At 45.5% G+C, this 18644-nt stretch overlaps 1 protein-coding gene across 2 annotated transcripts in view; it reads left to right on the plus strand.

Annotated features, from left to right (window-relative positions):
• Positions 1–10187, plus strand: part of RAB40C (RAB40C, member RAS oncogene family) — a 520231-nt gene extending 510044 nt beyond the window's left edge. For both annotated transcript variants that reach the window (XM_069646914.1, XM_069646915.1), the window contains exon 7: positions 2158–10187. In XM_069646914.1, coding sequence (XP_069503015.1) covers positions 2158–2453 — 296 coding nt within the window. In that variant the 3' untranslated portion in view covers positions 2454–10187. The remainder of the gene's footprint in view (positions 1–2157) is intronic.
• Positions 10188–18644: the final 8457 nt, after the last annotated feature.

Consider the following 18644-nt stretch of genomic DNA (forward strand, 5'->3'; position numbering starts at 1 on the left):
TGGCACGTGCGTTGGCATAGGATGACAAGTGTTTTCTTAGGCACAGGATAAGGGGCTAAGCCACCTTTCCATCAGCTTACAACTCTTTCGCTCCCACAACGGATTAGTTGACACATCCACACTGCAGAATTGCTTAGACATTTCTAAAAAAAAAAAAAAAAGCTGACTTTCTCCAGCATGGGGTCTGGCATGGATTCACATGCTCATGAATATTCCCCGTCGTCAGGCTGGGAATCCTCGGTAAAGAAAAAACCAGTATCAGTTTCGTTTCTGATCTGTCTTTCGTAGTAGTAACCAATCACTGATCTCTGCGTCATAGTGACAACAGCCAATGACTGCCCTCTACCTAAGCCCCGCCTCTGGCAGCCATCTTCAGATTTTTACCGCACGTTCATGTGTTGGGATCCTCGTGCTATTGCTCTCGAGCGTTACTGCTATTTTTTCACGTTTTTTCCTCAAAAACTTCGTTTCACTTCAGTCATTTCAGGCCTTGGAGGGATTTCAGAAGAGATCCTAGGAGCTGAGTGACCAGCAGGACCTTTCTTCTGATGCTCCTTCACAAATGTTTTGGAGCACTGTAGTCTTCTCCACCTTCTCCTTTGCCAGGGAATCCCAAGACCCAAACCATTACATTTACTATCAGCATGTACAGATAGTTCAAGAGCATGTTGGGATGAACATGAAACTTCCTAAGCCTTTTGATGCAGCAGTCCATTAAACAATATAATTTACAAGGTTTTGATGACTAACGCGAAATGCCGATGTCCCCAATTAAAAGCAGCTCGTACCTCTAGGATTTAACGTGTTCACTCGCCTTCAGTACGGTTGAGAAAAAGTTGAGACTAATTTCTTTGAGTGAAAATCTATAATCACGTGAGGTAAAATGGTGCAAGTTTAAAGTGAATATCTAAAAAATAAAAATGGTGTACAGATCTTCAGCAAAAATAGCCTATTCTGTTTCTGGGCTGAAGGAACGTCTGCTAAGCATGTGATGCTCCATGTTTCTACAGTAATATCTGTAGATGCCATATTTTCGGAAGTTTTGATTCAATGCATCGACAGTATTTGAATCTGATGGTGGATACGTTTTTTTTTTATGGGTGGAAAGGGACACAGTCCATCAAAATGCTATTAATCCGGTAAGTAGTAACGTTAGTGTGTTTCTGTTATCCATGTTTATTAACTGGCAAGTGAGATAAAATAGTTTGCCTCTGTTCTGACAGACACTCATACACTTTTTCTGTTGCTGAGGCTGGAAAAAGGAAAATCAGATGGACTGTGCTTCCCTTGTTTCTGCCAGTCAGGTTAGGAGGACTACAGTCAAGGTTTGAGTGGTAACGAACATGGACCAATACACTCTCCCTCTCCATTCGAAATAGTCCCTTAGAGAGGGATGCTAGCACTGGGCACGCCATAAAGCAACCCAATTAGCACGTTTGCAAGAACTGTGATGGATGAAGAGAAGTGCTGCATTTAAGGTGCCTGGATAACAGTCCTCTATGCACAGAATTTCAATATCCGGAAGAGCCTTTAAATAACCTAGAGAATGAGAATTGTAGGTACTTTAGTAAACGGAAATTGCATTATTTCCTCCTCTGGAGCAGGCTTAACTCTTTACTTGGTTCCCTGTCATAAATGTTGGCACAGACGTCATTACCCAAAGTTTCACATAAGTGACATTTATTCCCATAATGAGATAAACCTAAACAATTTAATCATGAGGCATCAGCCAAAATTAGAGAACTGTCAGCAGAGCAGTTTTAAAACATTTGTTTAAAGGTATTCGATATAATGTAGGATGGAGATAAATAACAGGATTTTCTATGGATAGCAAACTGTTAGAAAATGTTCTGGGAAGAAGGTATGTACATCTAGCAAATTAGTGAAAAAGGCAACAGGGCGAAATGGGGTAGGCCCTGGTTGAGGGTAAAGCCACCCTTCGGTTCTTGTGCCAAGAGACCAGCTCTGGTACCATTTAACTGCTGTCACTTTTTTAAGATTGTGTACTCATCCTATTGTCGTGGCTACAGTATGTGTGCATCTGCTTTTGTAGTGTGTAGGATGTAATTATTTTATTGCAGTTATGTGCATGATTTGTATTTGGATTAATCATTCAATAACCGCTATCCATTGTCTGATTTTTCTCCTCGCCATCAGTGTTCAGCCTGCAGGATCTCTGCTGCCGGGCCATTGTCTCCTGCACACCAGTCCATCTTATTGATAAGCTTCCACTGCCTGTAGCCATAAAGAGTCATTTGAAATCCTTCTCCATGGCCAACGGGATGAATGCAGTGATGATGCATGGACGCTCTTACTCAGTGGCAAGTGGCAGTGCGGGCAGCAGCGGAGGTGGCAGTAGCAGCAAAGGAAACAGTCTGAAACGCTCCAAGTCCATCCGGCCTCCACAAAGTCCACCACAGAACTGTTCAAGAAACAACTGCAAAATCTCTTAACCCACTGGCCTGTCACGCCAAGTATTCCTTATTGGCATGTCAGCCGCCTTTCTCCTCAAAGATTCCACCACAGGTTTGCGCAGACGTTTCACTCCGACTGTACTAGACTGCTAGTGTAGTGAAACCTTTGTGGAACATACTATCCCTGTCTGCCTCTGGATGTCTGGTGTACAGGAAGACAAAGTGAAGTAAGGTGAAGTTACTCAGTTGAGTGCGTAGATTCAGAAGACTGACTCCCTTTGGAGACCATACGGTTGAACTGTAGCCTTTTGACTTTGAAATCTCCAAGGCCACTTGGTGGAATGTCACATGAAGTGTGTGTTAAAGTTCTACTGCAAGCGGACCTGCGACCAACAAGGAAACACATGATCTAGAAAGCATGATATTGCAGAATATTTGAGAAATCTGGACTGCTTAAACATCTTAACGTCTGTAAATATAATTTCCTTTTTAACTTGCAAAGTCAGGGACAATTTTATTCACCCCAGTATATTCGTGGTGGATGGGGGGTGTTATCTCTCAGGGACTCTGCCTTTTCGGGCAAACGGGTGGGCGTGCCAGTGTGGGATCAAGGTTAAGGCTGTGCTCCCGTGTCAGGCAGTGCATCAAATCTTGCAATTGGTAGCAGAAAGGCTCACCATGCGTGTTCTTACAAATCACACTTTCTGAAGTTATTTGCACACACTTTGTTGTACTACATTGATTATAGGTGACCAAAACGAAATCTGGGTCTTGGGTAAAATTAAGCAAAAAAGGTCTTCAGTTCTGCCCTTCATCCCCTCCTCTTTATGCAGTCCTAACATTCTTAAGATTTTTCCCATGCCTTATACTGCTTTGCCAGATATCTTTCTGGTGCTAAGTATTAACTTGCATTGGGGCCCAGTTGTGCTGTAAACTCCAATTCAGCATTTTATGGTTGTCATGAGATATTTCCACAGCCATACCACAACACTCTTGTGCACCTTCCCATAGAATATCTTAGTCATACTTGGAACTGCAGTGGAGGAAAAAAAGATCATGATCTGCACTCATTCATGGTGAATATCCTGATTGTGCTGTGCATTTTCTTGCACAATATTTAGGCTGTGCTTTACACTATATTGTGAAGGATTCCAGCTCTGCTGTATGCTGCCATGTTTAAGATCCTTATAGTGCAACAACCACCTGGTCATTATTTGCTATGTTGTATAGCAGGACTTGTCTAGTGTTTTGCTGTGTTTGAGGAGCTTTGAAATCTGACTCTCTTCTCTGGCTGAGTGAAGTATGCTTTGCATGCTGCAGGTGCCTTGCTTGATTCTACCATCAGTGCGTGGATGTCCTTTGTAGACATGGACTATTCCTGGTGTTTTCGTTTGGAAGGTGCATATTGTTTAAAAGACTTTGGGCCAAATTGGATTTGGGCAAATAGTTAAAGTGCCCATCACATGGCAGCTGATGCCAGCTACTGATTTCCTAACTGCACTTCAATCTGTGTACTCCAAGGCTAAAAATGGCATAAACCCCTAATGGCCTGAAGTCTTCCATTTACTGTATTCCCAATAAGCAATTTAAAATGGCTAACTTTTGAACAAGTCAAGCAAAGCATTTTTCAGAGACCTTGTGCTTAAAGTTAAGTTCACTGCTTTCTGTCTCTCGCTGCCTCGTATTGAAAACTATCTGCTTGGGCAAAGCAGAGAATACTTCTGCTTGAAATGGTGCAACGAATTTTGGCAACTGCTTGCCATGCGTTGTGTGCCAATATCCTATGATATTTCGAGGTAACATTGGACACTGTAGTATGTCCTCTTTTTTTTTATCTGCTCTCCCAATGCTTAGTGTTAAGGATGGTTGCTCAAACAGGTTACTTCCAGTAAAACAAAAAGGTGTTATTTATGTGAAGGCGGGCGTGGTAGAAACGGAGTAGCAATCCTTGGTCTGGCAATTGTTCAGTTTTCATCTCAATAAAGAAAGGCTTATTTAGATGCAGTGGTGGACGCTGGAAACTTCCAACTTCAAGTCTGGTGTGTATTGTGTATTCCATGAAAATGTTCATGCTACATGTAGGCTCTCTTCCTTTAAGCTGCATTCAATTTTTAAGCATCTACAGTATTTTTCCATTTTATAGAAGATTGAGCTTTAATGACCATTATTTATTTTCCTTGCACACTAGCCAAAAAGACTCCTGTGTTTGAAGGATCAATCTTCATTATTATGAGCTTCCAGAAAGACCTAAGTTTCTCGCAAAGCGATACATGTGTGGTTTTCTTTAATGCTTTAAATAGTAAGTTTTCAGAGAACGGATCAATGGGTGTTTTATTACATCCTTTTTTGTTCTTCGACATCTTTTGGGTGTCGCTATATTGCGTTTGCACCTAAAAAATATATGAAAGGTTCAGTGATCCGCAGTTAATTTCTTTTTAAATAGGAATATCTGGACACTGCTATGGAAAATAGGTTCCCAGTAAGTGCTTTTTGTTTAACGCAAACTGCAAAGGTAATGGCATGCATCAACACTCCTCTTATGATGAGAAGCTAGTTAAGAGCTAGTTCATTCATTGACGTCCCCGCAGCTCCTACCCTCCTCCCTATTCCACTTCCACTTCTCCCTTACCCCCTCAAGAGAGTGCTGATCTAGTTTGGTTGCAAGGACATTCCTATTTCCATAAAGTTTTATTTTTGTTAGACTGCAAATATAATTCAACCAGAGCGGTTTTCAAAAGTCTAGTTGGATTTTCCGAATGGCCTACACAATAAAAAATCATTTAGGGTTTTCTCATAAAATGTCCTTGTGACTATCCTGATCACTAGTCTAGTCTTTGTAGATTGAGAAGCTCTGATCTGGTTTCCCCTTCTGACTGAACTTTTAGCCCATCTGGGTTCTGTTCAAATTATCTGCTACAGATTCCGCTCTGAGTCCCTAAATTATCAAACGTCTCAAAAGGCTGCCATCCTGTGCCTGTGCTTGGAACTTTGATTTTTCTCAGCATCTCTCTTCAATACAAAATCATTGACATACATCTTGTTACAATTAAATGAACACTGATTTTGTAAAGACAATTGCCAGCAATCTGCCATGCCAGCTGCCTTGGTGAGTTAAGGAAGTAGCCGTGTGGATGTCAAAGAATATCCAGAGGATAATCCGGCTAGAGGAGTTACTAGCATCTGTCAAGACAGCAAATGATTAAATACAACTTGTAAACCACATTTAGTTTTTCTTCTGGAAAGTCACAATCCTTGGCACACATTTCGGAGATGGAAGGGGCTTTTTTCTGCTAGTGGTGTTCAACATTGCCTTTAAACACAACTCTTAATGGCTTATTTTTAAATAGTTAAGGCTGTTTTCTCTTTGAATACACTGCACAAATCCTAAGCAAAAGCCTCTGATATCAGGGAAGGCATTCAAGGCTCCTAGTGTGAATTCTCTTTGGACAAATAACTTGCTTCCAAATCCAGTCATTGAACCGGCAGCATGGAGAAGGCTAAAAAAGAAAACCTGGTTCTCAGTGGGCAGAGTAAGCTATGAAACGTGCAGCCATTTATAGTATATATAATGGATCACATGTTTTTGTTGTCTGTAATTTCTTGGAGAAAATAAGCTTGCTGTTGGATGAAGCATCTTACTGGTCTTGGTCATTTATACACCCTGCATGCTTGCAGCAGTGGTCTTGCGTCAGACATTACACAAGGGAAATATTTAGGGTCTGTGTAGTGCAACTTCTGGTAAAAAGTGCACAGAAATCATGAACACTCCCATCTGTAGTTCACCACACCCTGGTTCAGAAATAAACTCTTGTGAATAACATCAAATCATCTGAAATGCTTATTGACCATGTGGTACTGCACAAATATATAAACTTTCTGGGGACCAAAAAAGCAAGGTTGGCATTCCACAGAATCTTGCGTCCCGCAGCTCTAAATGTGTAGTGCTATGAATGTCTGCCCTGATAATGTGAGCAATGGCTTCCTAATTCTCCTTCACTACTTGCACCTCAGTAGAGAACGGGATGGTAGAGGTCCTACCTGGTTGTAAAAAAGGCTTTACAGTTTGGTTCTAGAGCCGATAAAGCTCGTTTTGTTTTCTGCAGCCACTACAAAATAATTTCCAAAGTTGTAATGGCAGACAAACTCTCCCTCAAGTGCAGAGTATTTCTGTAACCCAACAGTATATTTTACCAAGTTAAGGAGACTCCATTCCTTTCCTGGCGAGTTGAAGATTAAAACTGTTTAAAATCTCAGTTCAGTCCCATATCGGCTCTGCTTGATCTTTACAAGGTTTCTTCTATTAGTCATAACTTCTTTTCCAGTGGGAATGAAATAATCTGTCTGATTGCAACCCCTATGAAAAGAGACAGCACTAGATTCCTAAGCAAAGGCAATGGTAAGTCTAATTTTCTCAGCTCATTTGATTTGGTTCCTGCTGAGTCATTCAGCTCTGCCTACACCTAGCCCACCTATCTGTTGATACAACTATGGCCGTATTTTTAATATGCTACTGAGTCTGATGTGGGCTTGCATCTTCATTGTATGTAGTTATTGCCTCAGGATGAGCCCTATTTAAGAATACCTGGGCTTTACAAAACTGAAAGAACATGTGGTAATTGACGCATAGAGCAGCTGTTATATCCTGTTTAAAATAACTTTAGGGAAGTGTTACTTGAAGTGATGGCTGCATTGATGACTGTGGTTCAGGGAATAATTGGTTTGATCAAAATGGGCAAAACCGGATTGTTTCTTACAATTGGTAAGACTGGAGTAAGTTCTGAATGCTATCCAAGGAATTAGAAAACCTGCGAGGAGCTAGCAGAGCACTAAATCTTATGGCTGACCATCTCCCATGCAAGCGGCGGTGGAATTATGCACAATTTTATGTAATTTCTGGGGTGAACAAGATAATTTTCCAGGAAGTTTTACTTGTTCAAATAGAAAACATTTTTAACGTGCTGAATTAAAGATTAAGCTTTGAATATGTGATTATCAATTGTGTGTATCTGGTTATTCCAGTGCAACAGTATTGAGTGCATTTAGAAACAGTTCTTTTCATATTGCAAAAGTGTGCCTCAAGTGAATCTACAGTTTGTTTCATGTTCTAACGTAGTAAAACTCCTGCCCCTTTACTGCTAAACGTAGTTTTAAATATCATGTCGGGCATTTTGACTTCAGTTTTCTTTCATCAACTCTGTGCTCCCTTTTCTTAGCCAAGGTCTGGATGTCCTCCACAGTATGTGGTTAGGAACAGGCAGTTTGGAGGGAAGACTCTGTGGCTTACAGATAATGTTACCAGGTGGTGCACTAGCCTGAACTATAGAATCCATATAAAACCTTCTGTAGTCTTCAGTTTTTGGTATACAGGCCGACCGCGAATACCTTCCCTAACTTGCTTTTTCAATTGAGTTTTCTTTAACGTTAAAGGCCTTAATAAAAGCACCTACCGTGTCAGTATACAGTCGTGCAATCCTCTTCTCACAGCACGGGTAAAAAGATATTGTCAATCATCAGACCATTGTGCAGGATAAATTCATGACCATCTCACAAACCAATGAGATGGAATGGGGAAGTTTTGTTTTGCTTTGTTTTCGTGCAAAAAAGAGTAACTTGGAAATATATTTAAGATTTGGGGATTTTATTTTTAAGCTCTTAGTTTTTTCTAAGAACCGGATGCAACCTGTTTCATAGTGTTCTCATCCATTTATACCTACATTTGACTCCCCCCCCCCCCCCCCCGGAGTATGTGCCCCTCCACCAACAGTCTCCGCTGCTACCCGTGTTGCATGTTCAGTGTACAGACATGATGGAATCCCAAAGCAGAGGTCTCTTGCGTTCAGATAGTGGGAGAGCTACCTACGGTCGGATGGTTGATTTTCTTTTTCCTTTTCTCTCCGCTGGTCTGCCGTCTCAGATTTCCTATGTATTCAGAACTGACTGGATGTCAGGCAGTAGCTCTTCATTTATATAGTCCGAGAGAGGCAAGTTTTTACTGTCTTCTACCCTGGTTCCTGGAAAACGTGATGCTAAACATTTACGCAAATGAAAGCCACAAGATATTGGGACTGCACTATTTTTACTCCTCTTCTGTCTACGAAGCAGGGCTAACTTGCAGACATTGCATACTGCTTTCTACCTGCATTAAAATACGTATACGTTTTCTTCAGTTCAGTTGCTCGTATGGGAAAAAATTCTGTTGGTCATTCCAAATTGTCCAACAAGTTTGTCATTGCTTTTTCAATGGCCTTGCTTTGGTGTCGAAATCGATGTCCTATGCAATATACAGTATTGCTGCATGTGTTGCGTGTCAGCCATGCAGCAATTGCTGCAACGATCTTTAGCTCACAGCAATTCCATTGCCCGTCCGGTATGTTGCAGGCCAACCTCGGAGGACTGGGAAATTGGTGCAGCAGGCAAGCCAGACAGCAGGCATATAGCGTGAAGGAGCAAGCGAGTACTGGGAGCGAGTGGGTGAAGGCGGAAGATGAAGGCATCAGATCTGGGCACGTGGCACAGACAGCTGGGGCGAGAATGAGGGAATCCTCCCATCTCTGCTTTGAAGCAAAGTGGCAGGTGAAGGGAGCAGCAGAAAAGACAAAGGTTAAGAGGGTGTGGATGCCTTCGAGTAAAGCAAATGACTGGTGCGTTGTTGGGTTGGGAACATGCCCCTGAGCAGCATGGAAAAGGCAACGAGGGAAAAACAAACATTTGCGAGAATAACCTTCAACCTCCTGCATCATGCACTATCGTCAACTGTAAAAGCACAGCTGCAGGCTTGCTACCACTGTTGCTGTCCTGCTGCCCTTCCCTCAGCAGTAGTTGAAAGGCAGGTGGCTTGTGAGTTACATTATTAGACACTACAGCTTATTGGATGCATACATTTAAAGGGTTTTATACTGTCATTTGGCATAGAGGACTAACATCAGCACTTTCATCTGCCCTAAAGATCAAGATAACACGTCAGAATCCACATTGACTGCCAAACGTATTCCAGCAGTCTGCATAACGCAACATCTGCACCAAAAAAGATGTCCCCGATTGTCTTCTTTTAACTCACCAGACAGGTCTTGACCATCAAAACCTGAGCCTGTAGCCTGTTAGTTTTTAAACTTAGTCAAGTGACATCTCTTTGGCTGTAAGATTGCACACGCCTCTTTTTTCGTTTACTGGTTTTTAATGCCTGATGACTGCTCTATAGATTTAGCAGTTCCACCGTACACTGCATGCTATTACACGTCTTATACCACAGGACCTTGGTCACAACACTTATTGTAACTAGCACAATACAAATGTATAGAGCTTATACTTGTAAATGGATTGAAATATTGTCTCCTGAAATCAGTTTAAGTTCTTCTGCACAATAACTGTTTTATTTAAATTGTTTTACTCCTTCCCAGTTCTCCTTTGCTCTTTCTTCCAACAGGAGTACCTTTTCAGTCCATGATCTAGCAGCTCTTCCTCGAGGGCAAGCTGTATTCTCTTCAGGGGGTACTGTTCTTGGTGCATGCCCTCACCTCCATTTGGGAGCAAGCTCGAGGGTCCAGTGTGTTCTCATTTTTGCCTTGCATTCTCGTCCCTACTTTAGGACCAATAGGGGTGCTGAATGTGCAATGTGGATGGGAATGACGTTTTTTGACACTACAAAGAATGTTGCATTTTTTGCTGCTGCAAACTTATATCATTCCTATCTTCACAGACTGTTTTGTATATCTGTACAGCAAATGTAAACTGTGAAATGTTTTTTTAAATAAATTAAACCGTCTTGTTTTTAAATAGTTGAGCTGTGATTTATTTTTTCTTCTCCAATGCTACCCTAGTGCTCTCAACACACCCTATTCCATCCTTCGCACCAATCCTTCCAATGCTGTTCCTTTTATTTGGGCTGTCTAGTAAGCACTTCTGCATGCTGCCACGGTCTGGGACATTTAATCTGATGGGTCATATGACAAGCTGAGATCGTCTCTCCACCAGAGTATAGAAATGGAGAAAGAGCATTACTTTTTGGTTTCTGGTCCTTTTTTAACGGTATATTCTGCAAGACACCTAATATGTAATTGTTAGCCTGATCTCAAGCCCAGAACAATTAGACAAGAGACACAACAGGAGGATCATTTCATCAGGAGGCAGACCAATAATGGCTTTGAAAAGTACTGTTTCATATTCTGCACCGGTTAGAGCACAGAATGGAAATGTTTTAAATGTACCAGCACAGCAATGAATCAACTACTCTCATTGAAGCTGCTTCAGAGAGATCTATTAGTTTCATAATCTTCCAGACTGTGGCCTTGAAAGATCTCCTCCAATGTCTCTTATGTGTGCACCATTGCTGCTGAATACTATGCAACAGCACCCATAACTGTATGCTACAGTTTAAGGCTCACCCGGGGCACCATTTCAGTTTAAAAGCACGGAAGTGTTGTCCGTAGTAGTCATCCTTCGCTCTTTCTGTATCCTCATAAATGCACCAACCCACATTTTTAAATGTGTCCCTTTTCCAAATTTGAAAAGCTCCTTAGCAGGGTATTTTTCAATTTGTCAAATGCATTTATGTCATCAAGATAAGTGATGTATGTCATGGTCTCTTTGAATTCGTGCTAGATTCACAAATTGTGTAGTGTTCACAATATAGTCTGCCCATTCGAATGCTTCAGGTATACACTTGAATGAAATCCTTATGCTGGTCTTCAATCAAAATATTGGCCTATATAAAGAGCTTTCAGTCAGGGACGAATTTGGAGTCCACTTGGTGGGGTCGTAATGATGTGTTTTTCAGCAAACGTTTTAGGAGGCTGGGTAAAAAAATACATAAGATTTACAAGTCTTTTTGTGTGGAAAAGCAAGAATATAATAATTTATGGCTAGTTACCAGCACATTGGAGCCTTTCACCTCAGAACATTATGAATGTGCCCATCACACAATTAAGTGCCACATTGAAATACTGCATGAACTATAGGGCTTTATTAACGCCACATCACTGAAGCAGTGTCTTAGAGTGTCCACTAGCAGAATGGGGAAGGTTCGTTTTTTTTCCCAACAGTGATAAAGGGCTTCCCTCTCCTACTATAGATTAAAAAAAAACTGGATAAATATTGTATGTAAATATGTACAAAGAAACGAATATGCTACTGTTCGATCACAAATGCCCAATCACCACAACACACAACCTAGAAACACAAAACATATGCATAAACACAAATATAGCATGGGAAGAAAACCTATAAAAAAAGACAAAACTGTTCCGACAAGCACTTAGATGCACAGGCACTAAAGTAGAACAATTCTGGCTACGCACTTCAACTGTGCTGTTTGTGCATTGGGGGTGATGCGTGTGAACTAGGTTCAGGAGTGTTTGTTCTGTGCCTCCAGCAGTGCAGCAGTTGCTTGCGAACGTACCTGTGTCTGCCCTGCTGTCTGAAAAAGTAGTACCATTTGTCTTTCTGCCTCTAGCTCCAAAGAGAGAAGTATCTGCTGTGTTTAAATTTCTCGTTGAAAGCAGAATTGAAGGCAGGCTGGATATGTTGAACAGATGCTGGACGTGTGAAATTCCTCGAAGTTTGCGCATGTTTGCTTTGATGGCAGTAGGATAATCTTTGTTAGTGCAAGGGGCTTAAAGGGCTGCATTCGGCTCGCATTTCTGTACCTTGCTACACCTATGGCCTATGTGAAGCACAACCCGCATTAACCCTGACGCTCTTTTATAATGACGGCTGTTTTACTGGAACTTGGAGTAGGATTGGTGAGCAGCTAAACTGAACTGTCGGGACTAGTTGGACTGATGAACATCTCGCTGGCATTCAAAGGATATAGGACTTCTTGTGGACACTTCTAATGACTTCCTGCCACGTATTCCTCATCTATGATATCCATATTTATTTATTTTTTACATTTGTATAGCGCAAAAACAGCCCTTGGGCATCGAGGCTCTGTTACTTGCGGATAACTTAGTTACAGAGGATGGTATAGGTAAATTAGACCTATTACAATAATGTTACATTCATACATTAGACATACATTTGCAGGTCATACATATACATTTGCATACAAATCCCAGCGCAGCTATTCTTCAGAAACCTTTCAAACATTAGGCAGTGCTGTGTCAGGTCCGTCCAACGCCTCTATGCACCCCGTGCCGGACATGACGTCTGGCTGGTATAAATAGTGTCACTGCGCCCCATGACCACGGTTCCTTTTTTCTGCGCACTGTTTGCATATCGGGAACATGCTCGTCAAGTTTTTATAGTGATTCGCCATGCCAACCCCGGCAGAGGCCTCGGGTTTCAAACCCTGCGTGGACTGCAGCAGGCAGATGCCGGTCTCCAATCCCCACCGCATTTGCTTGTACTGTCTGGGCGGAGACCATGACACCCAGGACAGCAGGTCATTTCAGTTGATGCACCCAAAGGCCCTTTAGTAGCGGGTGGCAAAATTATTCATCTTAATCCACAAGGTCGGTTCTGCGTGTGGAGAGTGAGAAGAAGCACCATAAGTTGCGCTCTCCGAGCGAGTCCTCTCGCCAGCACTTTTCTTCCTACTCGAAGAAAAAAGGCCACCCCTTTAAGGGTTCTCCAGAGCAGTTGGCACAGGTACCCTATCCAATCCTCCACAAAGGAGGAATGGGAAAATGTTAACCTGCAGAGGATTGACATCTTCGCCAAGGCACTGGCGGCTACGGCCCCTGTGGTGCCAGCAGGGTTGCCGCAGGCTTCGGCTTTAGGATACCCTCAGGCGAACACTCCCGCACTCCTACGGGCTCGGCCTGGTCCAAACATAGAGCGAGAGAGCTCTGCACTGTTAGGCTCTGCACGCAGCACCGGCTGTGGGGGGTCCTCTTCGTCGTTGGCGCCATGGACTCTGCTGCTCTGAGATGCTTTTATGTCAAAAATATGACATTTACGACGAGGAAGGCGACCAGATCTCATTTGGTTTTGAACCCATGGGCCCTAGAGAAGAGGAACTCTGGACACTTCCCCAGAGTTGGACATTCTGCTGGCACGAACACTGGGTAAACCTGAGGCTGCTTTTCAGCGCCTGATGGCAAAGGTGATGGCAAAGGTGGCCGATACACGGGGGGATAGGGGAGTCTCCGCGCCGTCCAGGTCCAGAGTGCAATACGAACTCTGCAACTTTTTGGACGATGCCCCAAAGAAATAGATGCTGCTTCCTTTCAACGACGCAGTACAGGACCCGGTGTTTGTAGTGTTGAAAATTGCCTCTGTTGCCCCGGTAGATGGGGGATCTGGTGAGGAAGCACAGTCAGACCCATATTTCCTCCCAGCATCCCCTGAAAGTCTGGTGGTACAGGCCGCAACGCCAAGCCTGAAGAACTCTACTTTTCCATCCATCCCACTGGTGTTTGCTTCAGGCAATCTAGCACTGTGAACCGTGAATGCCTTTTGTGCCATGGCGAAGTTCTCCTTTGGCCTCTGATCGGCTGTTGCCAGTGTGGCAGAGCACATCCCACAGGGCGAGATGAGGGATGGGTTTCTGTCCCTGGTCTTTCATGGCAAGGAGTCGGCACGGCAGATGCTGAAATCTGGCCTACACATGGCAGACTGCGTGGCCACTAGCAAAGTGGTCAGGCGCCATTCATGGCTAAGGACGTCCGGGTTTGTGGCCCATGTCCAGTCGAGGCTGCTTGATATGCCCTTTGACAGACAGAACTTATTTGGAGCGAAGGCTGACCATGCCCTCCAGAAAGATCAGTCGTCCAAGGCGATTGCCAAGTCCTTAGGATTCACGTTCCAGCAGCCCGCCAGACAATCCTCATTATGGGGCAAGGGCTTTCACCGCCTTCACACTTTTGCCCACAGGGGCCGTGGTCTTCCTGTCCCGAGAAGGGGCAAGGCAGACAATTCCTAAGAGGCAGAGGTTCTCCGCGAGTAGGTATCACAGCAGCTGCTGTACCCTTGGCTCCCCTGGACATGAAACTTCAACCGACTCGGGCACCCGTCACCGGTGGCAGACGAGGGGGCTTCTATCCCTGTTCAGCAGGGAGTGGTCAGCGACCACTACCGATGCCTGGGCCCTACAGGTCTTCAATCAGATATATTGCCTTTCTTTTCTCCAACACCCACCAGACCATGGTCCACTGGCCATCCCTTTCTGTCAGGACCCCATTCTTCTAGTGGAGGTCTGTCAACTTCTGCTGAAGAAAGCTATCATAAGCTATCGTACTAGTTCTGTGTTCAGAGCGAGGGAGGGGGTGGTACGCCACCTATTTTCTGGTGCCAAAGAAGGACGGAGGCTTGTGCCCCATTCTGGATCTACAGCTACTGAACTTGTTCCTTCACAAGGTCAAGTTCAAGATGGTTACTCTTGCCATGATTCTCCTAGCTCTCTATCTGCAGGACTGGTTGGTTTCCCTGGATCCTCAGAACACCATTTCCATGTGCCGATTCATTTGAAGCACAGGAAGTAGCTGATATTCAAGGTGGGCCAACATTACCAATTCAGGATCCTGCCATTTGGTCTTTCATCGGCGCCCAGGGTTTTCACCAAACTGCTGGCAGTGGTAGCGGCTCGACTCAGGGGGGGAGGGCATACATGTTTTTCCCCATCGGACCTAGTGTCAGAGCATCTTCTCAGTACATGCACTCTCTTGCACAGTTTGGGCTTTTCCCTGAATTTAAAGTTTCGGGTTCTGCCATCCCAGTCTCACCGATTTATTGGGGCAGTCTTGGACACTCACCTGGGCATGCCTTTCCTGTCCGAGTGTCAAATGGTTGTTTTCTGGTTGGTTGATGTCCTTCAGGTCGGCAAGTACAAAACCTCAGCCTTCCTGTCCCTTCTGGGCCTCATGTCTTCCTGCATCCTAGTGGTGATGTAGGCAAGGCTGCCTCAGTGTCTTCTTCGTTGCCAATGCTTGCGGTTCCAGGGCCACATGTCGGACATTCTGGAAGTCTCGAATCGGGTGCTTCAGGACCTAGCATGGTGAGCCGAGCAAGACAACTCGCTGAAAGGCGCGTTGTTCCAGCAACCTTGGTCACGGATGCATCTCTGACAGTTTGAGGTGCTCAGTTGTCAGATCTTATGGTGAGAAGACTGTGGTCTCCCACAGAGTTTCGGGAGCACGTCAGCTTGCTGGAGATGAGAAGTGGTTAGGCTGGCCTTGTTCGCTTTCCTCCCCTCTGTAAAACGCAAGACTGTGCTTATCCTGACAGACAACGCAGTGGCCATGCACTACCCCAACACACCAGGTGGAGTGGTGTCCTTGCCTCTGTGCAGAGAAACAATGAGGCTGTGGTTCTGGGCTCTGGAGAACAGCGTATTCCTGACTGCGGCTCATCAGTATTGATGGGAGAAAGTCACTGCGGATGCATTGAGCAGACAGAGCTCCCACTCATGGGAGGCAGAGGTCTATCGGGAAGGTTCTAGAGATGATTTTTTTTCGCTTTGGTTGACTTGTCAAGTGGATCTCTTTGCTTTGTGTCAACAGGAAGTGTAAATTGTTCTGCTCCAGGTAATCTCCTCGTTGTGGAGCTTTGTGGGACACCTTGACGGTTGAGTGGACTTTCGACCTCCTTTGTGTTCCCGACGATCCCTGTCCTCCCACTGGTCCTCAGGAGAGCATGTCTGTTTAGAACGACGCTGATACTTATCGCTGCTGACTGGGCCCGGAGAACGTGGTATCTGCAGTTGTTACGTGGTATCTGCCCCGCCCCAACCCCACCCAGGCGCCTTCTAAGGAGGGTTCACTTGCTCTCCCAGTCGGAGGGGCGTGTCCCCCATCCGGACCTCAGCATCCTGAACCTTCATGCTTGTCGGCTGAGATCCAAAATGGGACTTGTCTGATAACATCCTAGATGTACTCCTTTCAGCTCGAAGGCCTGCTACGAAATACATTTATGCCTGCGGGTGGCGTAAATGTTGGATTTGAATGGATTGGGTCCTCCAACGTATTCCACATCTTTGACATGTAATGTCCACAGCTGTGCACTTCGGAAACTTTTTCAGCAGAGGGCATCCTGCATCGATGACGTCGGGTCGATGTCCCTCGAAGGCCTCTGTCGAGGGCGATGTCACCGGATGTTATAATTAGGAGGCATGGTGCCCGTATCCTCAGTTCTGTTTTTTCCGTGAGCGTGTTGCTTCATGAAACTCTGTGTGCCTCGTGTGTTATCGTTGAGATGTCTTTTTCTTCGACCCCTCAAACTCTGCGGTCTGGCTTCAAGACCTGTCTGGGCTGCAAGTCGAAAATGTCGATCACTGACCCGCATCGCATTTGTTTGTGTTGCTTGGGCGGCGAGTCACACGCCACTGACGACTGTTCGAAATGCCAGTCGCTGACTGCCACGGCCTTCCGGAAGGAGACGCTCCAGGTAGGTAGGGGCTCTAAGCCTAGTAATTCTCGAAAATCTAAATTGTTCAAGGGGTTTTCCACAAACGACTCAAGGAGCAACTCTCCGCGTCGGGAGGTGGCCCGGGGATCTCGGTCCCGGAGTGGTTCCCGCCATTCATCTTCCTCGTCCCGCCACTCTGGGAAGAGCCGTCTTCGGTCGCCTTCCCCGTCGTCCTCGGAGGATGGTGTCTCGAGGAAAGTGGCATGCCGACGAAGTCCTCGACTCCGGAGGAATGGGCTGCCTTTAAGGAGCAAATGTTAGCGATATTTCAATCGCAGGGCATGGTTCCGGTCGCGCCTTCTAACGAAGCTGGCAAGGAACGGTCTCGTACCGCGACTCGCACGCCTTCGGGCTCGGGGACGCGACTCGCACCGGGAACCTTTTGAGTTCCCGTCGGGACAAGGCTCAGGAGAGTCGCAAGAGACGTGCCTCCAGGTCTCGGTCCTCGTCTCCAGCGAGACCGCTGCAGCCTGTTATGGGCTCGAAGCCGGCGTCGACTAGGTCGGCGCCGTGTCCGTCCGACTCGGATGTCAACGCTTTGCTGTCGTATCAGCCCACGACGCCGTCGGCACCAGTGTCGACGCCGAAGCCTTCGGCGCTCAACGACGCCGAGGTTGTCGACGCTCACGACGTCAAAGCCTTTGGCGCCCTCGACGCCTACAGGTATTTTTGCCCGTACTTTGCCATTGGAGTACTCGGATATCGTGGATCCTCCTAGGAAGGCGACTATGAAGTCTGTGAGGCCTGTATTGGACTCCAGGCCCTCCTCTGTCCCCAGGCCAGGCTTTCAACTCCCTCTGGACGACATTTATGAAGAGGAAGAAAGGTCTGATTTTGAGGACCCTGGTGAACTTGATGTGGCTCCAGTTTTTTCTGCTGACAGTCAGTTGGAGGAGTTGAGGCAAACCCCCCCATGATGCCACTGGGCTGGACACTTCTCCGAAGTGGTATTTGGTAGGCCTAAGCCTGGGGCTCATGCTGAGTCTTCATACTGGAGGCTCATGGCTAGGGTCTCGGAGTATCTGGGCTGGTCCAGTCCTCCTGAAGACTTTGTACAGGATGATCTAACTGACATCTTACATCAAGGTCCATCTTCTGACCCGGTGTTACCGTTTCACCTCACCTTACAGAAAAGGGTGGTAGCGGCTTGGCAGTCCCCGGAATCGCTTCTGGCTGTTAATAAATCTTTGACGAAGAAGTACCACCCTCCTGTTAGCGACCCCAGCTATTTATCCACTCACCCCACTCCCGAGAGTTTGGTGGTTCAGGTGGCTACGGCCACCTCGAGGCAGGTTGCGTACCCTACCATCCCTCCTGTTAGGGACGACCAGCGCATAGACGGTTAGGCTCGGAAGGTATTTTCTGCTGGGAGCATGGCCTTGAAATCGGCCAACTCCACTTGTGCCTTGGCAAGGTTCTCACACACACTGTGGAACTGTTTCTTTAGCGGCTGAGCATATTCTTGAGGGGGAAGAAAGGGATGGGTTCCTTGCTCTCGTGCACGACAGCAATAATGCCATGTGCGAATCCCTTCAGTCGGGTTTGGTTACGGCTGACAGTGTTAGCCGATCCATGGCTGCGAGCACCGTTATACACAGATTTGCGTCTTTGTGGAAGTCTGGTTTTGCTCGGGATGTTCAGGCCAGTCTTCTGAACATGCCCTTTGATGGCGCACATTTGTTTGGCAGCAAGGCTGACGAGAGCCTTGAGAGGTTGCAGACCTCGAAAGCTGCGGCTAAATCTTCAAGCGCAGCTGTGTGTCAACCTCCACCTTTTCATCCTAGGGGACAGCAATGGAGGGGAGGTTCATTTTGTTACTACTCCTCCTTTGGTAGAACGAGAGAGGGTGGCCAGTGTAAATGTACCCGTGGTGGTTGGGGAAATCGTGGT

Source organism: Ambystoma mexicanum, chromosome 2q, assembly GCF_040938575.1.
Source record: "Ambystoma mexicanum isolate Mex_15411 chromosome 2q, UKY_AmexF1_1, whole genome shotgun sequence".
Lineage (NCBI taxonomy): Eukaryota > Metazoa > Chordata > Amphibia > Caudata > Ambystomatidae > Ambystoma > Ambystoma mexicanum.